This window comes from Pan paniscus, chromosome 13, assembly GCF_029289425.2.
Source record: "Pan paniscus chromosome 13, NHGRI_mPanPan1-v2.0_pri, whole genome shotgun sequence".
NCBI lineage: Eukaryota > Metazoa > Chordata > Mammalia > Primates > Hominidae > Pan > Pan paniscus.
The window spans coordinates 110,531,801-110,558,877 of record NC_073262.2 but is presented as its reverse complement, the minus strand read 5'-3'; the positions used below and the strand labels follow the sequence as shown (position 1 = coordinate 110,558,877).

Genomic DNA, 27,077 nt, shown 5'->3' with positions numbered 1-27,077 from the left:
ATGCTAATAGCTTTGCAAAGTAACTGCTAACAGCCAAGGAGGCTCTTCAGGAAGTATAAATAGCAGGCTTAGTGGCTATAAAAATGCAGGTCAATAGAGGAGAAAAGTGAGCACGGGGACACTCCAACTTAGGAGCCTAGAGACAAGAGGAGAGACCAGCAAAGGAGGCCAAGAAGGAGTGAGCAGTGAGGTAGAAGGATCCCAGGGTGTCTGACAAGCCACGTGAAGAAAGTGTTTCCAGATGAATTGTGACAGATGCTGATAGCTCAAATAAGATGAGCACTGAGAACTGACGATTTGCTTTAGTAATGCGAAGGTAATTAGTGACCTTAATGAAAGCAGTTTGAATGGAGTGGTGGGAGCAAAGGTCTGATTGAAGTGGGTTCAACATAGAATAGAGAGAGAGAAACAAGAAACAAGAATAGACAACTCTTTTGAGAAGTTTTGCTATAAAAGGAAGAAGAGAAGTCAGGAGTAACTTGAAGGGAAGTGGGGTCAAGTTAGGTTTGATTTTTTTGTTGTTGTTTTAATGGAAAAAATAACCGTATGTTTTCTATGCTGATGTAAACTATCCAGAAGAGAGAGAATTGCTAGAATGATATGGTTGAATCAGTAAGAATGATGGAATTGCGTGAACAATAGGAGGGTCTGGCTATTGCTTGGAGCATGGAATAAGAGAAAAAAGCTGTCTGCAGCCATGGGGGCCAGTAGGTACTTCGATGTGATGTTGGAAGCTTGTTGAAGTTGTATTCCATTTATATCAGTAGCTTTCATCAGATTCTTTTATTTCAGCATCTGTGATCTTAAAGAGATGAAATACCCAGTCCAAGTTACCCTGTGAAGTGCCATTATCTTCTACTTCATAGAGAAAATAGGGGTGATTATGCAATAATCCTGTCAACTGACCTATAAACGTGCCTACATCCGCATCTATCCTCATTGTCCTCCTTCCAGCCACCAAAGAAACATTACTTGTCATATGGAAGTTTATCCCTTCTGCCTGTATTCATGGTCTTCTCCTCTCTTCTCCATCACAGTTTTGCCAAATCTCGTCTCTTCTCCAACACAATTTTGCCAAATCTGTTGACCCTTGGCAGTTTCTTATTCTACTGGACTTCTCTAGGATACACTATTTGACCAGATGGACCATACTCCTTTTGAATTCTCCTGCCTTGGTTTTGACAACACACCCCTGGTTCTCCTCCCTCTAACTCTTCTTTTTCAATCACCTTCTCTAATTTCTTGTCCTCTGCCTAAACCTTTAATAGTGGGCTTCCTTAAGATTCATTATTTTGTTTCCCACTTTCTTGTCTTTCTATTGGGCATCTCCCTCACTTACATCATTTTAACTACCAGGATTCTTATGCTGATAATTCCTACTTTTATCTGCAGCTCCAGTTTTGCTACTAAAATTGAAATCTGTGGCTTTAATTGCCTATTGGACATCTCGACTTTATTTTCAACCTAGTAGTCTTCAAAATATATAAATTGGTTAGCTATATGGTACAGCATTTCTATCCTTGCATTAAAAAAGGTAGTAGAATTTGGCAAGTCCAGGAATCTAACTCCCTACTGGAGTAGCACTCTAGGCTTAGGATTCTGTTATGATCCTGCATCTTACACACATAATAGATAACATACTTCAATTACCTGATATGACCAGAAGCTTTTCTGATCCTTCTGCCAGAATGTTGTGACATCTGCCTTGAATGTACCTTCTGTGCAAGGGGCTTCATATGGAAACAGGCTGTATGACTGCTTTTAAAATTGATCCATAATAATTGTACATGTTTATGGGGTATATGTAATATTTTGATACGTACATACTATGTGTAATAATTAAATCAGGGTATCCATCACCTCAAATATTTATCATTTCTCTGGGTTGGGAACATTCAAAATGTTCTCTTCTAGCTATTTTTGAAATATGCAATAAATTGTTATGAACTGTAATTGCCCTACTATGCTATCAAACACTAGAACTTCTCTTTCCAACTATATTTTTATACCCATTAACCAACCTTTCTTCATTCCCCTCTTCCCCCTACTTTTCTTAGCCTCTGGTAACCACCATTCTACTCACTACCTCCATGAGATCAATTTTTTTGCTCCTACATATGAGTGAAAATATGTGATATTTGTCTTGTCTGTGCCTGCCTGCCTTCTTTTCTTTATTTCTTTTTTTTTTTTTTGAGATGGAGTCTTGCTCTTTTGCCAGGTTGGAGTTCAGTGGTGCAATCTCGGCTCACTGCAACTTCCACCTCCCAGGTTCAAGTGATTCTCATGCCTCAGCCTCCTGAGTAACTGGAACTACAGGCACGTGCCACCACGCCCAGCTAGTTTTTGTATTTTTTAGTAGAGACGGGGTTTCACCATGTTGGCCAGGATGATCTCGATCTCTTGACCTTGTGATCCACCCTCCTCGGCCTCCCAAAGTGCTGGCATTACAGGAGTGAGCCACCAGGCCGAGCTGGCTTATTTCACTTTAATTTCCAGTTCTATCCATATTGCTGCAAATGACCGAATTTGCTGCATTTGACAGAATTTGCTGCATTTGACAGAATCCATGTTGCTGCAAATGACAGAATTTTATTCTTTTTTCAAGGTGTGGAGTGCAGTAGCACGGTCATGGCTCACTGCAGCCTTGACCTCCTGGGCTCAAGCAGTCCTCCCACCTCAGCCTCCCAACTAGCTGGGACCATAGGTACACACCACTACATCCGACTAATTTTTGTATTTTTTTGTAAAAGAGTCAGGGTTTCGCCATGTTGCCCAGACTGGCCTCGAACTCCTGAGCTCAAGCAATCTTCCCACCTCGGCCTCCCACAGGCATGAGCCACCACACCTGGACAAGAATTTCATTCTTTTTTATGGCTGAATAATATCCCATTGTGCATATATACCACATTATCCATTTGTCCATTGATGGGCACTTAAGTTGATTCCATATCTACCACCTTTTGGTTATATATCTAGCAGTGAGATTGCTGGGTCATATGTTAGTTCTATTTTTAGTTTATTGAAGAACTCCCATACTGTTTTCCACAGTGGCTGTACTAATTTACATTCCCACTAATAGTGTCTGAGCATTCATTCCCTTTTCTCCACATCCTCACCAGCATCTGTTATTTTCTGTCTTTTGAGTAATAGCCATTTTAACTGGAGTAAGATGATATCTCATTGTGGTTTTGATTTGCATTTCCCTGATGATTAGTGATGTTGAGCATTTTTTAACATACCTGTTGGCTATTTGTGTTTATTGAGAATTGTCTATTCAGATCTTTTGCTCGTTTTAAAATAAGATTTATTTTTGTTGCTACTGGATTGAGTTGCTTATGTATTCTGGTTATTAATCCCTTGTCAGATTAATGGCTTGCACATATTTTCTTCCATTTTGTACATTGTCTCTTCACTTTGTTGGTTGTTTCTTTTGCTATGCAGAAGCTTTCTAGCTTGATGTAATCCTACCTATCTATTTTTGCTCTTGTTGCCTGTGCTTTTGAGGTCTCACCCAAGTAATCTTTGCCCAGGCCAATGTTCTGAAGCATTTTTTCAGTGCTTCCTTCTGGTCATTTTATTTGTCAGGTCTTACATTTCAGTCTGTAATACATTTTTATTTGATTTTTGTATATCCTGAGGGGGTCTAGTTTCATTCTTCTGCATATGAATATCCAGTTTTCCCAGCACCATTTACTGAAGAGACTGTCCTTTCCCCAGTGTAGGTCCTTGGCAGCTTTGTTGAAAATGAGTTGGTTGTGAATGCATGGATTTATTTCTGGGTTCTTGTTCTGTTCCATTGGTCTATGTGTGTATGTCTGTTTTGATGCCACCTTGCTAACAGATGTCTGAGACTTACTTTCATTGTAACTGTGTTACCTGGGAGCAAGTAGGTGGGGAAGGGCCCTAGAGCTGTCACCTACCTGGAATCTTTGGCATCTAATAAAACAAACATGAAAATTGTGAGTGGTCAATTGGCTTATGTCCTTTTCTAATATATCCCTGGGCAACTCTGTGTCCAGTTCTACCCAATAATCATCCAAGTCTTCACTGTTTGCAAGATGCCTCTTCCTAATTATTCTCAGCATATGACCTTGTCTGCTACTTCAAGGAGAAAAATGAAGTTATGAAATATGAATATGAATATCTACAAATCTATCTATATTTGTACCTATCCTGTTTTCCCTCCTAACTTGAGAGAAAGAAGAACCCCTTCTCTTGTTTAGTGACCATCTTTCCACCTGTGCTCCAGATATTTTTATCCATCTAGGGAATCCTTGCTTATTCTTTGAGAGCTAAAGAAGGCATGTCCTCCGTGGTGACAGCTTTTTTGTTGCTCCTCACCATTCCCCATTGACTGCATTGCTGGCTCTCTCCTTCGTGCCACCATTGTGTCATGTGGACCTTGAGAATTGCACTTATTAAGGGATTAATAGCAGGAGCTTGGAGTTAAAACCTCTACCTGTTATCAGGTGCTTGATTTGTTGGGGCAAGTTGCTTGAATTTCCTAGAGCCTCAGTTTTGTAATCTGTAAAATGAGCCCACACTGCCAGAGCTCAAGTCTTAGCATTGTGACTTGTTAGTTAGCTGTTTAACCTAGGCAAGTTATTTAGACTCTGGGTGTCAGTTTCCTCATATGTAAAATGAGGATATTAATGCCTTATAGAGTTACTGCTGGGTAAATGGGTTAATGCATGTGTCATGTTTAGAACAGTGCCTAGCACATAGTGTGTACCAAATTTGTTCTCATCATAATTTCACATATTTACCTAAAAGAGTTGTGTGAATTGGGGTAATATAAGAAAAGCACTTAGCAAATGACTGTGATAAGCACTTAATTAATGGAAGCTGTTACTATTTTCATTATCATAACATCTATATAACAGCTAGTTGCTTGTCTATTTTCTCTATAAAGGTGAGCTCTCTGGGCACACGGAATGTGTTTTAGCACAGTTCTGGCACATAGTAGACAAGCAGGAATGTATATTAAATGAATGAAAGAATGAAGCCTGTCCCCTGGGAACATCAAACTCAACAGTTCCCAAATTGACCTTATCACATCACACTCACCAGATGTTCCCCCAAGTGCACATTACCTGTCTTAGTGAATGCCCCACAGTCACCACTGCCAGATGTGGGAGACATCCTGGACTCCTCCGTCTGCCACACCTACGCTGCCTAAGCAATTAGCAAAACCAAGCCTTTATTTTAGCTCTTGAGGCCATGCTCTCCACTGTACTCCAGTCCCACCACACTAACTCAAACCCTCAGTCTCACTTACATGAAGGAAGTCAGAAGCCTCCTATTTGCGCTTCCTGCCTTTAAGCATCACTCTCTGGCTGGTATATTTCAAAAGAAAAGTCCTAATCTTACCTTAAGTAAGTTTCTTACTCTCTCTCAGTCTTAGTTTCTTTACCTTTAGAATGGAAATAATAATAGAACCCAGTTCATAAGGTTGCTGTTTGCTTAAATGTTTCACAGAAAGCACCTGGCACAGGGTGTGGTGCATCATAAGCCCTCAGTTATGGTTAGCTTTGACTACAATTGTATACAGGACAAATACAATTCTCTTAGCCTTCGTGATCCTTAGTCCCTGCCTGCCTTCCTAGCTCCTTCATCCATAACCGTTTCCCAGCACCAATCTCTTCATTAATATTACAGCCATCCGTCTATTTCCCTGTCATACCGTGCTGTTTCACACCTCTTGTCTTCCTCTTGCCCTCACCCACAACAGCAAATCCTAAAACCCAGCTTAAAACCTCTTTTCCTCTCCTGATTGTTTCTTTCCTCTCTACCAGACAAAATTATCATTCTATCCTCTGCTTCTTGTACTTGACACTTTGAATATAGGCTATAAATATATTTGCCATGTGTATATTAGATAAAAACTTATTTAGAGGGAAAGAATGATAATTGAGCTTGGTTTAGAAGTTTTGGATTAATCTGCTTGGAGCGGGGCTTTGACAGCTATGAGAGGTGTATAGAGAGCAAGTGAGTGAGGCAATCCGAGCCCTGTGATCCATTGAGAGCTTAGGTGTGTGGCACTTGCCACCGGAATACACACCAATTAGTAAAGCAAAAGCAGAAAAGGTGGCACTGAATAAGAAAAATGAAAAGGCAAGCATGGTTGATGATGGCATGAAATGGAGGAGGAGATCCGAGTCTGTTTGCAGTGAGCTCTGAAGGTCACAGAAATCACCAATTTAGCCATCATTGACACTTAAAATCTCTCTGTAAAGCAGGATGTTTTGTTGTGGTGGTCATTCAAGTAATTAGATTTGATTTTGAGAGGATAGGTAGGCAATTGAAGATGTTAGGTACACTCGCTTCATCCGTGTTGCACATGAGGAAAATCTCCTTTGTCAGACCACTCCTTCCCAAGTTCTTAGTGGACCAAGGAAGATTTTAAAGCAAAAGTGGACCTGGTGGATTTTATCTGGATCATCTCTCATTGGCATTAAGTAACTATATTCCATTTAGTCCAGTGTCTGGCTGTCTTTTCTCAGATATCAGGATTTAACTTAATTCTCCTAATTGTGAGGATCAATTCAGACCTATCAGTTTCCAAGACCAGACATCGTTCTGTTAGATCTGCCTGCTATCCTTAATAGCAAGTACGTGACTGGCTTGAATAGCCATTTAAAAGAGTAAAAAAATGGTTTTGCAGAACAGAATGAAATCTGTCATCTTAAGCATTTCCTGGCCTGCCCTCTGGAGTATTAATAATCCTAATTATTTTTAAAGCAGGATTTCGTCTATTTTCTGGTGTTATACTGAAGATTGAATTGAGCTCCAAGATTAGGAAGCGCTAAACCCTATCCTCAATTTCTATAGCCATTTTCTAATAAAATCTCTTTGAAGATAACTTTCCCTATCCCCCTAATCAAAAATATCAAGCGTAGCAAAGAGATGTTAAGGAAATCAAACAACCCTAACTCTTCCAAATAGTTCCCTTTAGTTTTGTTTTAAAAAAATTTATTTGTATCCTAGCTTGATAGAAAAAATTAGCCGGGCGTGGTGGCGGGCGCCTGTAGTCCCAGCTACTCGGGAGGCTGAGGCAGGAGAATGGCGTGAACCCAGGAGGCGGAGCTTGCAGTGAGCTGAGATCGGGCCACTGCACTCCAGCCTAGGCGAAAGAGCAAGACTCCGTCTCAAAAAAAAAAAAAAAAAAAAATTTATTTGTATCCTAGCTTGAATATTCACATTCCATTTAGCTAGGGTTTTTCCATGTTACATAAACCATTTCCTATCTCTACATCTTGAGAGGTATTCAAGGCAAGCTCTACTGCCCTTGTGGAGCTGAGGAAAAGCTCACTGATGGGAAAAACCTCTTGATAAGAGTCATTTGGAGATTCTGAGAACAAATTGTAATTAAACGGAAGGTTTCCTAATTTCTCCTCCATTAGCCCACTGACTGTTTTAACAGGACTAAGAAGTATTACCGTTAGAATTGATTTTATTATGATTTTGGCTATGAATTTTTATGATAGAGATGGGAATAAACACAGGAAGGAAATGTTTTACCAAAGCAATAAGTGGTTATTTTACGGTGGTAAGATTATAGATATTTTTTCCTCTGTTGATCTTTATTCTCCAAATTTTCAGTAATGGGATTATATTACTTCTATAATTTTATAAATTTTAACTGTTATATTTTATTTAAGAAAATATATATTAAAAGTTAACTTTTTAATGCCTTGGAATTTTTTTTTTTTTTTTTTTTTTTAGAGACAGTGTCGTGCTCTGTTACCCAGGCTGGAATGCAGTGGCATGACTGTAACTCACTGCAGCCTTGAACTCTGGCACTCAAGCATTCCTCCCACCCCAGCCTCCTGAGTAGTTGGGACTACAGCCGCACACCACTACACCTGGCTAATTTTTAAATTAGTTTTTGGTAGAGACAAAGTCTTGCTATGTTGCCCAGGCTGGTCTCAAACTCCTGGCCTAAAGCAATCCTGCTGCCTCAGCCTCCCAAAGTGTTGGGATTATAGGCGTGAGCCACTGTGCCTGGACCAGAATTATAAATGTAAATGATTGTTCTGTCCTGTGATAGATAACTTGAGAGTTTAATGGGATAAGTGAGGCTGTTTTTCCCTAAATGCCTTGCACTGCTATATTTTATTCATTCTTCTTTTTTGAATGTAGTATACTTTCAGTAAGTTCAAGGTTCAAAAAGTAAAAGGGGGCGTGCGTACATACATAAATAATCTCCTTTTTACTCACCCCATTCTTCTCAGAGGCAACCAAAACACTCCTTTCTCATGTATCCTTCCAGAGATATTTTATGTACATGTATTTTTTCATACAAAAATGACAATATAGTATATACCCTGTGCTTAGAGAGCTTTCCATTTAGATAATAAAACTCTTCCTTGCATTTTTAAAAATATTTCATGAATTTTACATGCATATTTACACACACACACACACACACACTAATTTATCTAACCAGTTCTTTTTTGGTGGACATTTAGATTTTTCCAGTCTTTTGCTATTATAGACAGTAATTCAATGAATAACTTTTTACATAATATTGAATATAATTTTTTTGCATTGATAAGCAAAACTATCTGTAGATAACTTCCTAGATATAGGCATGTACAATTTGTGAGTTTGATGGATAGTGCCAAGTTGCCCTCAATTAGGGTTGTATGCTCTTTGTTTTCACCTTGTAGCTTCCTGTAGGTGCCTCTCTTCCCCTGGTGCTAGGATGTCAGCTGTCATTTATGTTGTATCCGTGCTGCCTCTAGCTATCTTTTCTTCTTTATGGACTCTAAATATATTATGAACTTAGAAACAAATAACCAAGCTGTAGGAACTATGTCTAAAGCAAGAGTGTATGCTTCAAAGTTATGGCCAGAGCATTGTAAATTATTCATTCATTTGTTCAACAAGTATTTATTGGATATTTATTGTGCTCACTGTTCTAGGCACTGGGGATATAGTTTCTGCCCTTATGGATGCTCTTATTCCAGTGAAAGGAGAAAGACAGTAAAAAAAATACACAAATAGACTGGGCGCAGTGGCTCGTGCCTGTAATCCTAGTGCTTTTGGAGGCTGAAGCAGAAGGATTTGCTTGAGACCAGCTTGGGCAGCAGCAAGACCCTATCTCTACAAAAAATTTAAAAATTAACCAGGCGTGGTGTCATGCACACGTAGTCCTACCTAGCTACTCCAGAGGCTGAGGTGGGAGGATCCCTTGAGCTCAGAAGTTCGAAGTTACAGTGAACTATGATCATGCCACTGCATTCCAGCCAACCTGGGTAACAGAGCAAAACCTTGTCTCTAAAATAGAATAAAATAAAATAAATTGCACAAATAAGTAACTTTTGTATAAATGAAATGTTATTGAACTTCAGTTTTATTTTAAAGTTAAAATCAAATGGGATCCTACATGTCAGTGTCCTGCTTAATTACATTATAGGTTAGTCTTCATTTGTAGCCTACTTGCTGTAAGATGGAGAAGGGACAGGAAAACTCTTTTATGGAGTGATAAGCTGATAGAGTATGGTAACATTATTAAAAAATAAGAATTGTGAATGTAAACAATGCTAAAAAGCACAGAGCAGAGTATCCAGGGATCTGAGTTGTGGCTCTAATTCTACCATGACATGACCACAAATAAGTTACTTATGCTCTTTGTACTCAATTTTCTCTTCTATTAAATACAGTCAATGGATTAGTTCAGTGTTTCTCAAAGTGTATTCCATGGAGCATTACCAAATTCTTTCGTGTTAGTAGGTGTTACGCAAAAAGGAGGGCCACAGCTAGGCCAGCTTTATGGGAATTGGAAAAGAGCCCCTCCAGAACACAGCTCAGCAAACTCACAGCTTAGCAAGAGGATGCAGCAAGGTAGAGAAAGACGCCCTTTCTTCTGGTTGGTGAGTGGGGGTCCGGGCTGGATCTTATCTCCCACACTCCCACCGCCCATGCATCATGTGCAGCACTCAACAGCTGCCCTGTCTGTAGTAAAATAGCTTTGAGAAGTGGCTGGGTTAAGCAGGTTTTCTTCGGTACAAGATGTCTCAGTTTTAATATGCAAACATGCTGTACTTTGAATCTCCAAGGAAACAAAGTGGTGTGTGGCATACATCTTATTGGACCTTAAAACGTCTTTTTTTGTGGGACTAGTGTTCCTTGGAACACAAGCTGAGAAAAATTGAATTAGATTATCTTTACTAGTCTTTGTTATTCTACAAGTCCTTCTTATTCGTGTTTTATTCTGATACATTTTCCTCCTATAATAAAAACAAAGTCCACACTACCACCACCATAATACCATGTCATCTCCAAATTGCTATCTATGGTTAAACATTCCCTTTGCCCCCATTACGTTATCACCAGGGGCTATTTTTGTGGGGGAGCATACCAGAACACTGTCCCTCAGGATTACGCAAACCTGAACAACATTCAAGAACTTTGTTTTTAAGAAGTGGCTGTCACTAGCGTAACAAAAGTCGTATTATGTTCGAATCTATACTGATGACACTTAATAATGTTCAAATCAAGTGACATATGTGTTTACTTATAAATGTATATGTGTAAATAGCAGATCTGATCATTATTAGTTTGTAGCTAATCATAATGTGATTTTACCATTTTCTCCACCTCCTCCTGAATGTGAGGTAGGGGAGGAGGCCTCTTTCCTCTTGGATTCCTCCTTCTCATCTCTCTTGAATCATGTAGATGGCAGGGTTGTGAAGAAAGAATCAGTTCACAAACTGCAGCACAATCACCGTCACAGAGTTGAGTTCTTATAGCTTAAACTGTTCTGTTTATAAGCTACAAAAGCTATGGAAAGAAATTCGTTCATATGAATAGAAGGAATATAATTAATAAATATTAAATATTATTTGGTAAAATACTAATAGGTCAATACTAATACTAATGTGAATGGAGTGGTATCATGGAAAAGAGTGCCAGCCGAAACCATTCATTTGAGCTCATTCATCTGCACCTGACTATCAGCTGAATTTTTCTTTACATCAGAAATGGCAGCAGGCTTTTTAGGTTTTTCATAGTTTGGTTGGCAAGAAGTAGGACAGTAGCTCTTAGCTCTTAGTTGGAACATAGTCAGTGTTCACATATAATTCATGAAATATTTATATTAACAAAAAAACTTTTTCTCACATAAACTTTATCACCTAAGAATATCTTTGGCTTTTGTTCCTAAGTAACTTTTTTTTTTAACATTTTTAATTCGAGTTGAGTTTGAGAGTGCAATCCTCATGCCAGTGTGGAGGGTCATTTAGAACTTAGGAAATCAGTGGGGATACAATGCTCTATTTTGCAAAAATAGTAGGCCATGCCAGATTTTGAGTTCTCTCAAAAATTCCCTCACCGATTATTAGTGGCTGATTCTCAAAAATGAGTGCATGTGCTCAGCCTTGCTGCCAAAAATGGCTGAACGTGGTGGGGATTTGTTCATGTACTCAGGCAGCAGCGGTAGCGATGTGCACCATATACCTACTGCTAGTAACAACTGGTGAAGGCAGCGCCTCCGACATGGTTGAAACGAGCTCTGTTTTTGTTTTTTGTAATTTCAGTTTATGAATACTGATGTCAGTGGCTGCTGTTCCATTTGTCTCACTGCTTTTACTTTCTCTGTAAAAGATTTTTTTCTTCCTTTCGGGCTTAAGTACCACCTGAAGAGAGAAGCCTTTTAAGGCCTGGGAGACTGGCCAGTGCCCTCTGTCGCTCTGTTCACCTACTAAAAGGTAGCATTGTTAACCTAATTCAGCAGGGCCCTGACTCCATATAAACACTGCTCAACAGAGCCAGAAAGACTAATTGAATTGTACAATACATCATTTTTTAGCAACAGTTTCAAGTGGGTTGTACTTCATTTCCCAAAACACCATCAGTCTTTTCCTCATTTTAAGATATTTAAATATCACAAATATTTAATCATGATAAATAAAATATTTAAACCCAATTCTTTCTTTCCCACTGAACTGTGGGCTATTATACCTAAAGACAGGGCCATGTTTGTTTTATTCTCCACTGAATGCCTAATGCCTGCTACAGTATCTGGCATGTACCTGTGTCTATTAATATATGCCTCAAAAATAAAAGTGAGGAATAACTGTTATTTCCAATCTGGTTAGATAGTTGAAGATTTTGGCTAATTGTAGGTGCCTCTTTGTGATTTTCAGAGACTGTAAACTTCTCTAATTCTGTAACTCTAACTCTGCAGGATGCTATAGGATCACACAACACAACAGGTACCTCAAAAATAATTGCTTATAAGGAAAAAAATTAGAAGTTTATTTTTTAAATGATGTATTTTTTTGCATTCCTATAAAGAACATAAACTTTGGTATAAGCTTTGTAATATAAGAAAATGATCATATTGAATTTTATGTTTATGTACGAGAAATTTATAATCAACATATAATAGCCATACATTTAATTATGACATATACATACAGAGGGGTTTTTATGTTTGTTTCTGCCTGTTGTACTCTATTCTGTCCCGCATTTGTTCACCAAGTGAATTTCTGTTTATCTTCTACACCCAGATCCAAGTGCCACCTGCTTTGCCAACCCTCTCCCCCACCAGGAGAGTTGATTTCTCCTTCCTCTAAGCTACCAGTGGGCCCCATCCATACCTCTTTTGTAGCAGATGACAGGGTACATGCTGCATGTTACATGTGGTTTTGTTTTAAATATTTGTGTCATACTACACAGTGAGCCACTTGAGGGAAGGAACTGTATCCTATATATCTTTATTAATATACTTCTAGCCTACCATATAAAACATAGATTTTTTATTTTCTTTTTAATAAGCAAAGTTTTTTGTTTATTTTAATGTTGAATTCTAACCTTGCTCCTAGAGAGATTTTAATGGAAAGTTTTTAGAGAGGTTTTATCTTCCATAAGTAGAAACTGAGCCAACTTTCTATGTATTAGTAGCCAATCTACATCTCACTGTCAGTGATTGGTAGAGATTCTGAAAAATTACCCTCATGTTATGCATTATTTAAGCCACTCCCTCTGTATCTCTGAGACATTGTGTTTCCATGTACTATTTATTTCTACTGATGACAATGACATTATAAAATGAACTTTCATAGTCTTGTGGATTACCGTGGATTACCACTCGAGGTGAATACAGAATTGGATGGATATATTGGCTGGAGTTAGCTGAAGTTCAAAGTTGTAATAAGAGCAACTCCTTTCTGGTCACTGAAGCAGTATATTTGAGCTTGTTTGCTAGTCAGTCAGATTATTCTGCAAATAATATCCTTTTATCCTTTTTGAATGTTGTAATATGTACATGATTTACTCTTTTTATTTGTTTGTTTGTTTGTTAGATGGAGTCTCGCTCTGTTGCCCAGGCTGGAGTGCAGTGGCATGATCTGGGCACACTGCAACCCCTGCCTTCTGAGTTCAAGCAATTCTCCCACCTTAACCTCCCAAGTAGCTGGGATTACAGGCATGTGCCACCACGCCTGGCTAATTTCTGTATTTTTAGTAGAGACGGGGTTTCGCCATGTCGGCCAGGCTGGTCTCAAATTCCTGACCTCAAGTGATCTGCCCGCCTCAGCCTCCCAAAGTGCTGTGATTACAGGCATGAGCCACCACACCCGGCCTTGATTTACCTATTTTTTAAGTGGCTACATTTCAAAAGTGTTATGGAATATTCATACATATATATGCACATATAAATTTATGTCATTTTTAAAAATCAGCATTTGTGTTAAGACAGTCTTCTTAATTCCTTTTTATTTTGAAATAATTGTGGATTCACAGGAAATTGCATAGACAATTCAGAGAGGTTCTGTGTACCTTTCACAGTTTCCTCCCTTGGCTACATCTTAGGCAACTAAGGTCCAATATCAAAAACAAAAACAGCAAGTTGACATTGGTATAATAGGTCAGTATAACGGCACCATACTGTGCCGTTCTGTCACATGTGTAGGTTCCTATAATCACCACTGCAGTCAAGATACAGAATTAATAAATTCCTTCCTAGCTTACAGTTGAATGTCTGGAAGACAGAGAAGTCAAAATTTACATTTAATTCAACTACAGACTTTTTCATTTGTCTGTATTGAGAAAATAATCATGTTCCTTTGATATTTCAGCTATGGTTCCTAGTTTGAGCAGGTGTGGAGAGCCAGGTGCTTCTCCAGGACTGACTGACGACGCTTGTTTTGTAGGTGTCGAAGCAGGCCAAGGAGTTTCTGGAGTACGTGTACGAGGAGCCGCTCATCGACATCCAGCAGGAGAACGCCATGCTGTACCACCACGCAGAGCCGCTGGCCGCCGTGCTGCGGCTGCGGCAGCGGCTGAAGTCGCTCCGAGCCTATTTGTTCAGCTGCCGGGCAGCGGTGGCAGAGGATCTCCGCCGCAGGTAAGAGTCATAAATCTCAGACGGCTCCCGTTTGTTTTTCTTTCCCGCCCACGGAGGGTGGTGAGATTATCTCCAAAGGGCCTTTCCAGCACGGACCGCCTCTAATTTTGTGGCTCGCCCTCCGCCTCTCCACTGCCAGCCTCTCTCTGGGCTCATCTTTTTACTTTTTTTACTCCAAGGTCCCCATTTGGTTAAGCCAAGCAAAATGAAAATAACATTCACCGTTACTGAAGGCTTTCACCCATGGATCGAGTGCCCAGGACGGTGAAGCCTTCTCTTACCAATATGTTAATTTGAGATAATAATCATGGAAATATCTATATTGGTCACTTATGTAGTATTTTATACTTTTCCCAATTTCAATTCCTGTTTCTCATCAGCAAAAAATAAGCATGTTTAAAATAGTTCATAACTAAAAAGCATTTTCAATGGGAAATAAGTAAATGGTTATTCAAATTTTATTTTATTTTATATATTTATTATTTTTTTATTTTTATTTTTAAAGAATAGAGACAGAGACTCATTCTGTTGCCCAGGCTGGTCTTAAAATCCTGGACTCAAGTGATCCTCCTGCCTCAGCCTCCCAAAGTGTTGGGATTACAGGTGTGAGCCACTGTGTGGGCCTCAAATCTTATTTTCTGTACAGAAACAAATACCCAAACTTGGTCAATGATGCAGGCAGTAGAGCTATAATTAAAATGCACAGGCCCAGGATTCTGCCTTTTCATCTTACCGTGGGTGCAGGCTGCTTTCCCTTAACTTAGTTAGCTCATAGTTCATAGAACACCAAGTCCAAAGCAGGCTCAGATCCTTAAAGTTGAAAGTAAAATGTGCCTGCTCTCATAAAATTCCTTTTTTACAGACAGATTTTATAGGCATTTAAAGTCTCACCCTTGGCATATACAAACTAGCTTATACTTGAAATAATTGTTGATGGCGTTCATAAGTCTCTAAAAATACCTTTTAATTTTTTTGTTTTAATAGAAATGACCAGCAGCATGCATTAGTCATGTTAAATGTTTTTGGAGGTAAGCCTACCTGCCTAAGAACTTTTGGAAAGTATTGAAGTGATGGAGTTTTGAGATCCAATTAGATCCAAAGAAACTGACATAACCCCGGGCATCTAAAAAGAACTAAATGTAGATAGTAAAGGATATATAATATCTAGACAAGCTCTCATAAAATAATAATGAAAAGACAGCTGCCATAAAGCAAAATACTTCTCAGTGGTAGTCATTCTATTACCTAGTTGTTTTTCAGAAAGCACAGAAAGTGGTCAGGATTTATTCTTATAAAGTCTAGGCAGATCTTAATTTTAAAAGATCAGGGCTTTCCTTGGAAGGCAATAGAATTATATGTCTCAAACTAATTTACCAACTAAACCAGATACAAGATTTTTAATGTTCAAAATATGTTCTATTATTTTCAGTACCTTTTGGCTTTGCTCAGAGCTTATTTTTCTTGTGCCTGTATTTCTAGACAATATTAAAATCTCTACATAGGAATCATGTTAGATACCTTTATGGTATAATGTTTTGCTCTGCTTAAAATATGCCAAATCAGGGCACACATTTAGAAGTTAAATAGAAGGTCCTCTCCTCATATGGATGACTAAGAATCTCTACTCAATTCCAGCAGTCTGGTGGTTTACCACCATGTACTGTGCCTTATGGCCAGACCACCAGGAAAGAAATGGGAGTTCTAGAAACAAGGCACTCCCAAAGCTATGAGAATGAAGACAGCATTTTTCCCCTTCATTTTCCCTTTTCCCTATATTTTTCTTTCCTGGACTTGTTCATAACCATTATATAATGCAATGCCTGGCACAAGGTAGGTGTTCAGTAAGTACTGAATGGATAGATGGAAGGAGGAATGGATGTATATTAAGTGTCACTTCAGACCACTGAGTAATAGCTAGTAGCCCAATTTTGGGGAGGGAATCATCTTCAGAGTCTTCTTTTTCTTACCTTCCTATTTTTCACTTAGCGTAATGTCTGACCCATCCAAAACACTCAAAAATAGTTGTTGAGTGAATAAGCAAATGAGTGAAAGAGCAGTCAAATCAGTCCAAAAAATTTAGATGGTTCTGTTTCTGAGATAACTCTCAAATCTTTCCTCTCCTTTTTACTTCTAATACACTACCCTGGTTGAGAATCTCAAGGCTATTGCAGTGTCCTTCTAACTAGCCTAACATTTCTTCCCTCTTCAATCCAACCTTTGCATTAGATAAATTATTTAAAATAGAAGTATAGAATTCAAGATCTGCCCAAGTCTAACCCAGTATATTGTTCTACTCTCAAATACCCTGCCCTTCAGGCAAAAATTACTGCTTTGCTCTCAAGGCATTCCCTTGTGGGAATTAAATGAGTTCACACAACTGAAGTGCTTAAAACAGTGCTTGGACATAGTAAGCATACAGTAAATACTATTATTGTTATTAATATCACTTTCTTATCCTAGACTGTTCTTATATCTGGCTTTAAAAATATTTGATAAAATATTCCACTTAAAAGCCACCACCTGTTATTTTCTCTACTAGAATTAATCCTCTTTTCCTGCTGCTATGTCAAGAAAGGAGTGAGCAAGGGAGAGTGGATGGAAAGCTAGCTGGGCCCAGGCCTGTAGTTTCTGCTTATACAGTGCTTGCTTCTCCATGTGACTGTTTCATAAAATGGGTGGAGCAGTCTGCCTACAAGCCAACAATGAGACATTGATTCCTACAGAAACTGAGGAAGCACTGCTTTATTTTAAATTGTTATTTTAGATTTCCTATACTTACATGTTGTTAAAATATTGTTTAGGGTTACCATTTCTCTCAAACCTGAGGCAGAGAAAAGTGTGCTAGTAGCAAATAGTACTTTTACGGCTTTTGAGGGAAGGGGTAAGTTGAGGGGGGATGGTCTTGAATTTTTTTTAAATCTTTGTTATTAAAAAATTTAATAAAAATGTAATTTTAAAAAATTGTTTTTCTAGCCACTAAACAACCAGGGATGATTTATTCTGAAATACGACTATTTAGTGAAATAATCTCCAAGAGTTTCGCTGGGGTGTCCATACTTCCTGCAGCCAGGCCACACTTTCTTTTTTTTTTGAGACGGAGTTTTGCTCTGTCACCCAGGCTGGAGTGCAGTGGCACGATCTTGGCTCACTGCAACCTCTGCCTCCCAGGTTCCAGCAATTCTCCTGCCTCAGCCTCCTGGGTAGCTGGGATTACAGGCATGTGCCACCACGCCTGGCTAATTTTTATATTTTTAGTAGAGACAGGGTTTTACCATGTTGGCCAGGCTGGTCTCGAACTCCTGACCTCAGGTGATCCGCCTGCCTCAGCCTCCCAAAGTGCTGGGATTATAGGTGTGAGCCACCACACCCAGCCAGCCACACTTTTTTTTTTTTTTTTTTTGAGACAGAGTCTCACTCTATCGCCCAGGCTGGAGTGCAGTGGCATGATCTCGGCTCACTGCAGCCTCTGCCTCCTGGGTTCAAGCGATTCTCCTGCCTCAGCCTCCTGAGTGGCTGGGATTACAGGCCTATGCCACCACACCTGGCTTATTTTTGTATTTTTAGTAGAGACGGGCTTTCACCATGTTGCCCAGGCTGAATCTGACTTCTTAAAAACAAAGTTAGTCACCAATACCTTTATATGTAATGAGTTTATCCAAAATCAATATTTAAGGCTCCCTTTGTTTTACCTGAGGATACGACATCTAAAGTGGGGGAGTTTAAACAGTGAGGTGAACTTGCTGGACTTAACTAATCTCATATATCCCTGATAGAAACTGAAAGAGGGAGGAGTTGATGGGGAACAAAAAAAGCAAGAGAATCCAGTTCTTATCTAGTCGTAAAAGGCATTCTCTTCCTGCCTGGTTTTTACCTCAATATGAGAGTGGCCATTAATCTCCAGCAAGTAGGCCCAACATGCCGAAGACCTGTCAGCACCGTATAAACAGAATAAAGCAAACTGTTAATATTGCTGTCGTGAGAAAACTGAAAACAGACTGATTAATTGTATTGGCGCTCGACCGCCAGGGAGCCAGCTTTGGCCGTCGCCTTATTAGGGAAGTCATAGTTTGCTTTTAGGCCTTTCATTATGATGGCTGTCCGGTATTCATCCTCACTGTTTTTGTTATTGTTGTTAAATGAACGCCTTGTTCTTGAACCCACACTGCACATCTTGACTGGCAGGGGTGATTAGTTTAGAAAAAGTCAGTGTCCTCCCCGAAGCTTAAAATGTTTACAGTGCTGACAATTCACTGTTTCTGAGGACTCCCAGATGGCGGTCCTGCTGAATTAGTTCAAGGTCTAGTTAACTTTTCATGAGAAGAATTATTTACAGTGTCCACACATGAAGGTGCATGAAGAACTCTGTGGAAAATCTGGGCATACATGGCAATGTCAGGACACATCCGGATCAGCAGCTGTTAGGGAAATTTCTGGGAGGGACGTTAAGAACTGCTAGGAAGAGCCTCAGCTCTTGCTGAACACAGGAACAGCAGGATGTGTCACACACAGGCACGGTAGAATGTGTCACCTCAAGGCCAGATTTGGCCAGCAGACATGTTTTGTTTGGCCTCACAGGGATGGCCCCACAAAGTTTTGAAATTGTGAAATAGTTGCCAACTTTAAAAAAATCAGGAGTTTTCATGCACACACAAAGTGAAGCTTTCTGGTTTCTCTTGGGAAATGAGTTCTGATTACACAGAACTTCCCTCATTCTGTGTAGCAGAGATCAGCTTTAGACACTTGACTTGCCACTTTGCCGTAACTTCTTCTGCTCTAGTTTGTCTCCCCAAACCCAGTGCCACTTGGCATATAACACATTGCTGCCCTGTTTTTCTCATCTCCAGCCCATTTAATTCGTTTATGGTGGTTCCCTGGGCCTAGGCATTCGAGGTTTTAACCCCAAGGCCATGTAATTAAATATTAAGAACAGAGTTTGTCGATGTCTCAGATACTAGATCCGTAACTTGGTCAGGAAGTTCATCTCAAAGGATGCCGAATGTCTAGATGTGGTTCTCTCAAAAGACAGACATGAAGAGGCTTGTAGAACTAGAGGAAATAACACCAGGTCGACTTCAAAGTTCCTCAGAAGATGTGTTGGGGTGTCCTAAGGCTTGGGCTAGGCCATTACAATGCGCCCCTCAGGCAGTTACGGTACAGTGATTTGAGGGAGGGACCATTACCTGGAGCAGCAGCCTCACCACAAAGCTGAAGATTAGAGCTGGGTTACCAAGCCCAGGTGGGGCAAACTGAGAAAAAAGAAAAAAGTGAGGACACAAATGGAGGTGGTTTATTATAAACTCTGCGTTAAGTTGGACGGCCTGAGCTCAGAGCTCATTTCTGTCTCTGTTAGCTTTCAGAGCCAGTTTTCTCACCTGGAGACAATACCACCTCATAAGGAAAGTGCGAGGATTCAGGGATTTAATGCCCAGAACAGAGCAAGCTCTCAGGAAATATTAGCTGCTATAACTTTTATTTTAAGCAGATCATAATTCAGGAGGAGCCAGGAGGTGAACAGGGGAGAAGAGGCAAAAGGAAGATGAGCCTGGAGGCATCCAAGAGCCTGGGATTCAGGGAATTGCCACACCTTTCTGTGCAGAGCACACAGGATCAGTAGAAGTTATGAGATGCGGACTCTGGCCCATCAGTAGCGATCTACCCGGATCCCTCAGGGACCATGCCCCTTAATCCTCCCTCCCTGCTTCTAGCATATTTAATTAATGTCATACTCTCTAATTTTTTTACCTGCCCTCTCACTAAAAAAAAAAAAACAAAAAAACAAAAAAACAACCCTGTTCATACTACCACCTAAGATCCCATCTTAAGCACTCAGAACTGTCTCCATTTCCCTTTTGCCCACTCACTTCTGACGTGGCCCCTTGCAGGCTGGCTGTGGATTGCACTCTTCTCTGACACCTTGACTTCCTGAGGCCCTTGTTTCTTTGGCCTCCTGGGCATTGTTGGTCACCATTTCTCCTAGAACTCCTTCTCCCTGTCCTTCTCTGCACTCTGTCCTGTCCGAGTCTCCCCCTTCTCCTTGCCCTCAATGCCTCCACATCCTCCAGCTCCCTAATGCTAGGAATACCCAACACCTCGGCTGCCCTTCTGCATAATCCTCCAGCCTTCACAGGAGCCAATGGGGCAACTTTATGTGAGCTAGCAGAAGGTGCCCCTTTCTCAGGGCACTTGGTTTTGTTGTTGTTGTTTTGTTTGTTTGTTTTGTTTTGTTTTTGAGATAGAGTCTCTCTCTGTCACCCAGGTTGGAGTGCAGTGGCGCGATCTCAGCTCACTGCAACCTCCACCTCCCAGGTTCAAGCGATTCTCCTGCCTCAGCCTCCTGAGTAGCTGGGAATTACAGGCATGTGCCACCACACCTGGCTAATTTTTGTATTTTTAGTAGAGACAGGTTTCACCATGTTGGCCAGGCTGGTCTTGAACTCCTGACCTCAAGTGATCCACCTGCCTCGGCGTCCCCAAGTGCTGGGATTACAGGCATGAGCTGCCACACCTGGCCTTATCAGGGCACTTTGTTGTCATCTGCAGGGAGAGAGTTATGGTCCCTCTGTAAATCGACACTGACTATAAGGTGACAACGTTTGGCCCAGCACTCTTCCTTGAGGAGATCACTCACTAGTTTGTTATGTCCAGCTGCGTACTGGACATCCCCACTTCAAATTGAAATTATTTTTTCCCTGAAAAATATATCCATGTGGGCCAGGCGCAGCAGCTCACACTTGTAATCCCAGCACTTTGGGAGGCCGAGGTGGGCAGATCACCTGAGGCCAGGAGTTCAAGACCAGCCTCGCCAACATGGTGAAACCTGTCTTTACTAAAAATACAAAAATTAGCAGGGCGTCGTGGCATGCACCTGTAGTCCCAGCTACTCGGGAGGCTGAGGCAGAATCGCTCGAACCTGGGAGGCGGAGGTTGCAATGAGCTCAGATTGCGCCACTGCACTCCAGCCTGGGAGGCAGAGCAAGACTCCACCTCAGAAAAAAAAAATATATATATATATATGTGTGTGTGTGTGTGTGTGTGTGTGCGCGCGCGTGCGTGTGTATGTATGTATATGTATGTATATATATCCATGTGGTCAGGTATGTTTCAGTTAATCATGACATTATTCCCTTATTTTCCCCTAGTTTGAACCTTGACATAGTCCAAAAGTTTTGCTTTAAGGTTCTCTAAGAGCCAAATTCTTCCCTTATTTTTCATTCCCATTGCCATCCCCCTTGTCTCTACTCTCATCACCTTATTTCAATAATTTTCTTTTCTTTTATGAGCGTGTGTGTGTGTGAGACAGAGTTTCACTCTTGTCACCCAGGCTGGAGTGCAATGGTGCCATCTCAGCTCACCGCAACCTCCACCTCCCTGGTTCAAGCGATCCTCCTGCCTCAGCCTCCCGAGTAGCTGGGGTTACAGGCATGTGCCACCATGCCCAGCTAATTTTGTGTTTTTTGTAGAGACGGGGTTTCTCCATGTTTGTCAGGCTGGTCTTGAACTCCCGACCTCAGGTGATCCTCCTGCCTCCGCCTCCCAAAGTACTGGGATTACAGGCATGAGCCACTGCACCTAGCTATTTTAATAATTTTCTTTTTTTTCATTTTAATACTTTTCTAGCTGGGGATCCTACCTCCCCATGGCACCCCTCCTCAGTCCCTCTAACATATGTACTACTGTAAAATGGTCTTATTAGACAGTGAGTAGTTCGGCTACCTACAGGATAACGCAACACCCTTGGATGGGTTTTCAAGGTTCTCTGTCATCTGACCCTGACCTACATGCACAACTTTAACTTCCACATGGTTCCTGTGTAGACCACACCACGAGCCAGAATCTTCCACTGTGTTCCTGATGGACCACAGCCACCCCAGCCCAGCCAAAATGACATACTCATTTCCTTGACACCAGCTGCCTCCCAGTCCTCTTGACTCGACTTGACTTGGCTTCTCTTACTTTAAAGCCAACTCAAGTGCTGCCTCTTCCCACCTGTCCTCAGTAGCTGATCCCTTCTCTGGTTTCTTCCAGCAGTGATCATCTGGAACTTAAGGGCTTGGATGGTCTTCTCTTTTTTTTTGAGACGGAGTCTCTCTCTGTTGCCCAGGCTGGAGTGCAGTGGCACGATCTCCGCTCACTGCGAGTTCTGCCTCCCGGGTTCACACCATTCTCCTGCCTCAGCCTCCCGAGTAACTGGGACTCCAGGCGCCCGCCACCACGCCCAGCTAATTTTTTGTATTTTTAATAGAGACAGGTTTTCACCATGTTAGCCAGGATGGTCTCGATCTCCTGACCTGGTGATCCGCCCGCCTCGGCCTCCCAAAGTGCTGGGATTACAGGCGTGAGCCACCGCGCCCGGCCAGGGCTTGGATGGTTTTCATCTCCTTATGTATATATCCTCTCTTGCTGGCTAGATCAGAAGGCCCTTAAAGGCCATGATTGTCCTCAAAACCTAAAATAGAAGACCACACATGCTAGTGGTGCAATAAAAGCTTGTTAATAATAGTAATTATGTGTAGAATAGTTTACTGTATATAAAAATAATTATGATTTCATTAGTCACAAAGTACTTCCCCTTAAATATATTATTTGTTCTTTACAGCAGCCCTTTTAGATAGGTAGGGCAGATGGTATTTAGAAAGAAGAGAAAGCATCACTAAACATCAGGGAAATGCAAATCAAAACCACAAGGAGATGTCATCTCACCCCAGTTAGAATGGCTATTATCAAAAAGATAGAAAATAACAACCACCAGCAAGGATGTGGAGAAAAGAGAACTCTTATAAACTGTTGGTGGGAATGTAAATTAGTACAGACTCTATGGAAAACAGCATGGAGCTTCCTCAAAAAACTAAAAATAGAGCTACCATATGATCCAGCAATCCTACTACTGGGTGTATAGCCAAAAGAAAGGAAATCGTTATGTCAAATGGATATCTGCTCCCCCTATTTATGGAGGTCCCACTAGTCACTGTGGAAGTGTCCATCAAATGGACAAAGAAAATGTGGTAAATATACCCAATGAAGTACCATTCAGCCGTAAAAAAGAGTGAAATCCTGTCATTCACAGCAATATGGATGAGCCTAGACAATGTTATGTTAAGTGAAATAAGCCAAGCACAGAGAGACAAATACTCCATGTTCTCACTCATATGCAGGAACTGAAAAAGTGGATCACATAGAAGTAGAGAGTAGAACAATGGTCACTAGAGGTGGGGAAGGGTAGAGGGATGAGAGGGTTAGGGAGAGGTTGGGTTAACAAATACAAATTACAGTTAGAGAAATAGGTTCTGGCACTCTATAGCACTGTAGGGTGAATATAGTTAATAATAATTTGTTGTATATTTTCAGATAGCTAGAAAAGTGCATTTTGAATGTTCCCACCATAAAGAAATGATAAATGTTTGAGATGATAGTTGTGCTAATTACCCTGATTTGATTATTATACATTGTATAATGTACTGAAATAGTACATTGTACTCTATCAATACATATCATTATATGTCCATTAAAAATATTTAATAATAATTTTTTTAAAAGAAGAGAGGCCGGGTGCAGTGGCTCACGCCTGTAATCCCAGCACTTTGGGAGGCTGAGGCAGGCAGATTGCGAGGTCAAGAGATTGAGAACATCCTGGCCAACATGGTGAAACCCCGTCTCTGCTAAAAATACAAAAATTAGCTGGGTGTGGTGGCATGCACCTGTAGTCCCAGCTACTCAGGAGGCTGAGGCAGGAGAATCACTTGAACCCAGGAGGCGGAACTTGCAGTGAGCCAAGATAGTGCCACTGCACTCCAGCCTGGCAGCAGAGCGAGACAACATCAAAAAAAGTAGGAAGGAAGGGAGGGAAGGAGGGAGGGAGGGAAGGAATGGAACTATGACTCTAAGATGCTACACTCTGAGAGTGTAAAGGAAGGCAGGGAGGTGGCAGACAGTGGTGTCCCTTGAACAGGGAGGCGGATTGCTGAGACGGGCACTCCTGTGCTGGTTGGCAAGCTTGATCAGCCGTGGAGAACCAGGCATGACAATTGGGTTAGTGCTAGCAAATGCATTTACTCCAGGTCAGCATTTGCCAGACCTTCCTATGTCCCAGACCTGTAAACTTAAAACAAAAATACGAAGTTAACTATAGGGTTGCCTTGTAAATATCTTTAGCCAAAACAGAAATAAAAACATTACCCTCTATTTCTCACCATCATTTCACGTAAGAACATAGTAATACTAAAAAAAAAAAAAAAAAAAAAAAATAGGCAAACTGCTTTAGAAATCAAACAGCTTTTTAAAATCAAGTAGATTTAGAAATCATTCTACATTTTTTTTTTCTCATTTTACTCTGGACTGCTAAAAACATCACCAGACTGACACCAGCTGTTTGGACTAGCTTTTCAGAAATCCCAGTTCAAGTCATATTTTCTCTTCTGAGTGCTGAAGTGAAATCCACTCCTGGGAAATTTCTGTGGATGCTTCAGTATTTCCCATTCTCAATCATCAAAAATGTGATTTGGGGGCTTGGGGTGCCTGGCAAATCCATAGCCCATTACGGTATAAATGTAAAACTCGTCTCTCTCCAGTACTAGTCAAGGGCAGTAGGCAATATTAGGCCTCTTTCCCTGGTTGCTTAGAACAGAATTGTGTTCTCAGGGAGCATTTGCTCCTACATGTTTGTCAGGTTTAGTCCTTGACTTAGACCATTCCGAAGCAATTTAATGGCTTGGCTTGAGAGCCTCAAGAGAATACCCAAAGTGATTCTTCTACCTTCTAAGCCATCTCTTCCTATCTTTGGGGTCACATTTTATTTCAAATTATGATTATATCCAGCAGGAGTTCCCACTGAAATATCAGTTTTACCGAATGGTGAGAAATTTCTATTATAAAGATTGCCACTTTTATTAAAACTGTCCTGGTGAATACCAGAAAAAAATGTGTGTGTGCGTGTGTGTGTGTGTGTCTGTCCTGACAGACTCCCATTGCTTCCCCTTCCTTCAAGCAAAATTTAGCAGCTTACTCTGCTCTCAGACCAGTCCCCATCAATGTCACTTGATTTAACAAGACTGCCTTCCCCCTCCTTCCCTTGTTATGCCAGAAAAAAACTATCTTTCTAGTGAGTTCACTGTAGCTGAGGCTGAGTCCAAAGGTTGACATGTTCTTTGGCTGTCTAATAACGTCTTAACCTTAATATGTCCAAAACTTAGCTCCTAGTATTCCCACCCACGCCCACTCACATTGCAAACCACTCCTCCTACAGTATTTCCCATCTTGCTTCATGGCATCTCTGTCCATACAGTGATGCAAGCCAAACACCTTTCTCTCATATTCTACATCCAGTCAGCAAACCTGTCAGCTTCAGCTTCAAAATCTATCCACTTTTCACCACTTTCACTGCTGGAGGTTGGGTCCACCATCACCTTTCGCCTGGATTATTCCAGTAACTGGTCTCCTGCACCACCCTTATCCCCCTTCAGTCTGTTCTTAAGACTATAGCTAATGTATAAATTAGATGATGTCACTCCTGGCCCAAACGGATAGTTTCACCTCTCGCTCCAAGTAAAAGCCCAGGGCATACGTGGTCTCATCTCCCATTACCTCTCTGCCTCATCGCCCACTACTTTCCCCCTCATTCACTCTGTTCCAGTCACACTGGCCTTTTTGTTGGTCCTTGGTCATACCAAGCTGGCTGCTACCTTAGTTTCTATACTTGCTTTTCCTTTCCCTCTGTAACTGCTGAGATTGCTTCCTTTTTTCTCTTTTTTTCTTTTTTTTATCGTTTTGTTTCTCAGTGTGAAACCAAGCTTGCTTCGTAACTCCATTAGGTCTTTGAGCAGCCATCACTTAATGAAGCATCCTTTACCACTCTGTTTTAAATGGCAACACAGTGTCTGTTTGTACCCCACTGCCCACCACACACGCCTCCTGTCTTCTTTCTCTGCTTACTTATTACCATTAAACATGGAATTTTATTTTGTCTGTCTCCATCTCTTAGGCCATCAGGTGTGAATGTAGACGTTTTGCTTTGTTCAACCTATGCAGCCACATGCACTGGCGCTGCCCTTTCTGCTAGATGTAAGCTACAAAATGTCATGACCTTTTATCTGTTATATTCACTGCTTAGAGCTATACATATAGTGGGGGCTAATAAATACTTGTTGAATAAATTAATTAAATGAATGAAGATTCTGCCCAATTTGGCCAAACTTATTTTTTCTCTTATTACAAAAGAATACTGTTCATCATAGAAAACAAAAATAAGAAAGCCACCCATATCCTACCACTTTGATGCATATCCTCCCAGACCTTTTCCTCTGCAGATGATCTTTCCCCATGAGAGTGGTTTTTTGTTTGTTTGTTTGTTTTTTGTTTGTTTGTTTGTTTTTTTGAGACAGAGTCTTGCTTTGCCGCCCAGGCTGCAGCACAGTGGCTCGATCTCGGCTCACTGCAAGCTCCGCCTCCCAGGTTCACGCCATTCTCCTGCCTCAGCCTCCCGAGTAACTGGGACTACAGGCGCCCACCACCACGTCCGGCTAATTTTTTGTATTTTTAGTGGAGACGGGGTTTCACCGTGTTAGGCAGGATGGTCTTGATCTCCTGACCTCGTGATCCACCCACCTCAGCCTCCCAAAGTCCTGGGATTACAGGTGTGAGCCACCACGCCCGGCACTGAAAGTGGTTTTATACTATCCTTAACCATTTCACTTAGTATATTGTGAACATCTTTTTTATGCTAGTAAAT

The 27,077-nt window shown here is 40.9% G+C and overlaps 1 protein-coding gene across 3 annotated transcripts in view; it reads left to right on the top strand.

Annotated features, from left to right (window-relative positions):
• PLEKHM3 (pleckstrin homology domain containing M3) overlaps window positions 1-27,077 on the top strand; it is a 207,204-nt gene that overhangs the window by 84,128 nt on the left and 95,999 nt on the right. For all 3 annotated transcript variants that reach the window (XM_055109026.2, XM_003820814.4, XM_034954967.3), the window contains exon 5: window positions 14,163-14,356. In XM_055109026.2, the coding sequence (XP_054965001.1) occupies window positions 14,163-14,356 (194 nt within the window). The remainder of the gene's footprint in view (window positions 1-14,162; window positions 14,357-27,077) is intronic.